General features: G+C 44.0%; 1 protein-coding gene across 2 annotated transcripts in view; it reads left to right on the forward strand.

Moving 5' to 3' along the window:
- The first annotated feature begins 1,820 nt into the window (after window positions 1-1,820).
- nrg2a (neuregulin 2a) overlaps window positions 1,821-3,364 on the forward strand; it is a 158,823-nt gene continuing 157,279 nt past the window's right edge. For both annotated transcript variants that reach the window (XM_046318087.1, XM_046318088.1), the window contains exon 1: window positions 1,821-3,174. In XM_046318087.1, the coding sequence (XP_046174043.1) occupies window positions 2,766-3,174 (409 nt within the window). In that variant the 5' untranslated portion in view covers window positions 1,821-2,765. The remainder of the gene's footprint in view (window positions 3,175-3,364) is intronic.

The raw sequence follows: 3,364 nt of genomic DNA on the forward strand, positions 1-3,364 counted from the left end.
GCCTACAAGTTCAACGCCGCACGCGTGTCCTCTGATGTCAGCACGCTCAGTTACTGGGTGAACTGCAAAACGCGTGCGCCTCGCACTGTTGCTCTTTAGAAATTGCAGCTTGAGGAGGATTTCTCAACCCACTAGTACTTTCTGGATATTTTGTTTGAAGAGAACCAAAACCTGTGCTGTTGCTTCTTACTAAATCTATCCCTCTACTTCAATCTATTCAGGCATCTTGTCTTACTTTAATTTATTCGGATAATTTAATACTTATTTGATACGTGCACTGTCTCAATGTTCAGCCGAAGGGTAACTAACCAATGCGTCCGTTGCAATGTCTTAATTCAATGAGCACAACTTTTTAATTAATGGAACACATTTTTTATTTATTGAAAACCCTTTCTAGTAGATCTGAAATTTGCTCTTCTGGGGTAAAATAAAAGATTCATTCCGCATAGCCCAATCCTGTACAGTAGGCGGCAGAACTAGTCATGTAACGTATGTGAGGTTGTATGTAGGTTCTCTCTTTATTTGGTCGTCATATATTGCCAACCTGTTTATCCTGAAAGCCAGAGACGTATTGTAGTCCTTATCACCAAAATATGTATCAAATGACGAGCTAATTAGCCTAAATGTGCGGTTTAATCTAGACCTATTGTGGTTGGTGGCTAAATTGAAATTTCATTAACAAATGTCTCCTCATGGATATACAGATTTTTTATAAGCACTTACAGAATATAATACAACAGTTGAGTAGACCACTTGAAAGAAGTTGCTTCTCCAGTTGGGCGTGACGGGGTTAGCACCATGGACAGCTCTCCGATCTCGTGCGTTCCATGGGAAGATCATGGAGTGGGCGAGATAGCACTGCTGCGTCTCTTGGGCCATTTCACATACTCATCTAAAGTCTTTCGTTAGTAGGTTGGCCTATTTGTTGGAGAATCTCTTCGTATGACAAACTTTGTGCGTCCTGTTCATGAACTTTGTGCGTCCTGTTCATGAACGTTTCTTAGTAAGTTTGGTGGAGAGGTGGGGGGATATTAATACATTAACTTCTATATTTAAATACGGTCTTCATATTTTGTTAATGGGCGGGTCAGCTTTCTTATGTTACCAAAGAGGCAATACAAGCTATTTTATGTGATAAAGTGAGCCAAAATAGTAACAAGACTGGATAAGTTCTCCTTCTACGTTGTTAGTCAGCCTTCGTGTTTTAGGCTCAGTGTTGCCAATGTAATTTCTTCCTGTCGGTCTGTCTGACCTTGCTATGTAGGCTTCCTTGGGGTTGAGTATGCTATGTTGCTAATCGTCATATTCGAGGCGAGCATTTCAGAATCTGACGTACGTTCCTCACCTGCTCTGGGAAGTGTTTGATGGTCAGCAGATGTCGCCCTTCGTAAATGCTTTCAGCTTCACATCCAGTCACTCTCTTCGCATTCAAATTATAGCCTTATTTAGCTAATTCACGATATAAAAACAAGAAGGACGTGTGCTTCTGAATGTGTTGTAATAGGCCTATATTAAATGTCAATCTGTATGTTCTGTCCATGCCATTACGCATGTCTCATTGACAGCCCACACACATCAAACAATATGCACCAAGTGTCTGTCTATGCATTGTTATATTGTGAAAAATATGGTTTTCTCCCGTCTTTAAAAGCCCATTCGCAGCTGTTTTACTTGTATGGATTTGATGCAGCGCTTCAGCATCAGTGTTTTTTTTCAGAGGCAGAGCAGCGAATGCGATCTGAATGCAGGGCATGACTTCATAATGGAATGAGACGCAAAACTCATTCAAAACAGTCTGATGAACAATCCAAGGCTTTGAATTGCTTTCGCAGCGTCATCTCAGCTGAAACACCGTATATCTAGTGCACTGATTACGGCTGCTTTTTCAATCGATCTTTTACCTTTTTCCTTTGGAGGGATATGTCTACTCTAATAAGCTATTTTAAAAACGGACGCGTGATGCATTTCAGTATTTATTTCATGATTTCATTTGAACGTGAAACCATTTGGTGATGGGGAAGAGCATGAAGGGATAGTCATTTGTTGGCTTTTGGGGGGAGTGTGGTGACCGAAAGCGGTTGTATCGGCGTCAGCTATATCATAGTGCTCCAATCTTAAGTCTATTTTTTGTGGTAGAGCCTTTGGCAATCAGCATATGTTCTCTCCGTCTCTGGTACGTGGGGGAGGCGGAGAGAGACGGGCTGTGGGAGAAGGCGGTTTATTACCCGTGGAGCAAAACACAGTTTATTTAGAGGGATGAATCGTATGCATTTTTTTCAAGTGGACTACAAAACTAATTGTTGACTGCAGCATTTGGCGTATTTTCTCTGTGGCAAATTATACAGAAAACCATCACTGCTGAGCAAGGCGCCCACCAGACCACTGCAATTTCTGGGCAAAGATAGACTGGCGTCGTCCTGCGGATAGGCTTCTATGGCAGCATATGGCATCTTCTGAAGGGAAGAATCCACGAATCGTTTGCATTTTAGAATGTATTTTTAGCAGAATGCAGTGACGGGATTTTGAACCCAGCATCATTAGCCTACGCGGTTTCCGGTTCCTAGCTGGTGTTTCCCCATTGCAAAATTATCTGAAAAAGCAGCGGATCCCGATGGCATGGACACTTACGCAAGGTCTGCCGCGCTGCCGTGCTACTGGAGCCTATTTGCTGTCTCTCCCTTCAACCCAGCTCCACCGCCATCGCCCCGCAGCCCAGAGAGCCCTGCCGCAACGCGACCAGCGACCACCGAGCCAAAGCAGGCGGCATGAGGCTTGATTCAGTACATTTATCCATGCTGGTCATCGGGGTCTCTTTCGCCTGCTACTCCCCGAGTTTGAACTCTCTGCAGGACCAGGCTTACAATTCCGCCGTGGTGATCGAGGGCAAGGTGCAGTCCGCGCCTCTGAACGACTCAGTCGAGGCATACAGTGTGAATGTCAAAGTGCTGGACTTGTGGCCGCGGAACAGCGGAGGTCTGGAACGGGAGCAGCTCGTCACCGTGGGGGAATTCGGATCGGAGGCTCTTTGCACCACAGTGATAAAGAATCACAAGTATATTTTTTTCATGGACCCAACTGATGAGCCTCTGGTTTTCAAGGCGTCGTATGCTCCCATAGACACTCGTGGGAATAGTCTAAAAAAAGATGTTGGGAGGATCTTGTGTGAAAACTGCGGTAAGTTTATTCTTTAATCTTGACAGTGAAGTCGATCCTGGCAAAGCACATCAAATTATTAGAACTGTAGGCTAATTCCTTCAGTTGCAAGTGGCCATACGTTCTCCCCTTGTCGACATAGCTATAGTCTACATGTGGAATAGTGATTTAAAGATGTTTGAGTGTTAGTAACAAATGGGAAGCCATGGGG

Source organism: Oncorhynchus gorbuscha, linkage group LG20 (assembly GCF_021184085.1).
Source record: "Oncorhynchus gorbuscha isolate QuinsamMale2020 ecotype Even-year linkage group LG20, OgorEven_v1.0, whole genome shotgun sequence".
Classification (NCBI taxonomy): domain Eukaryota; kingdom Metazoa; phylum Chordata; class Actinopteri; order Salmoniformes; family Salmonidae; genus Oncorhynchus; species Oncorhynchus gorbuscha.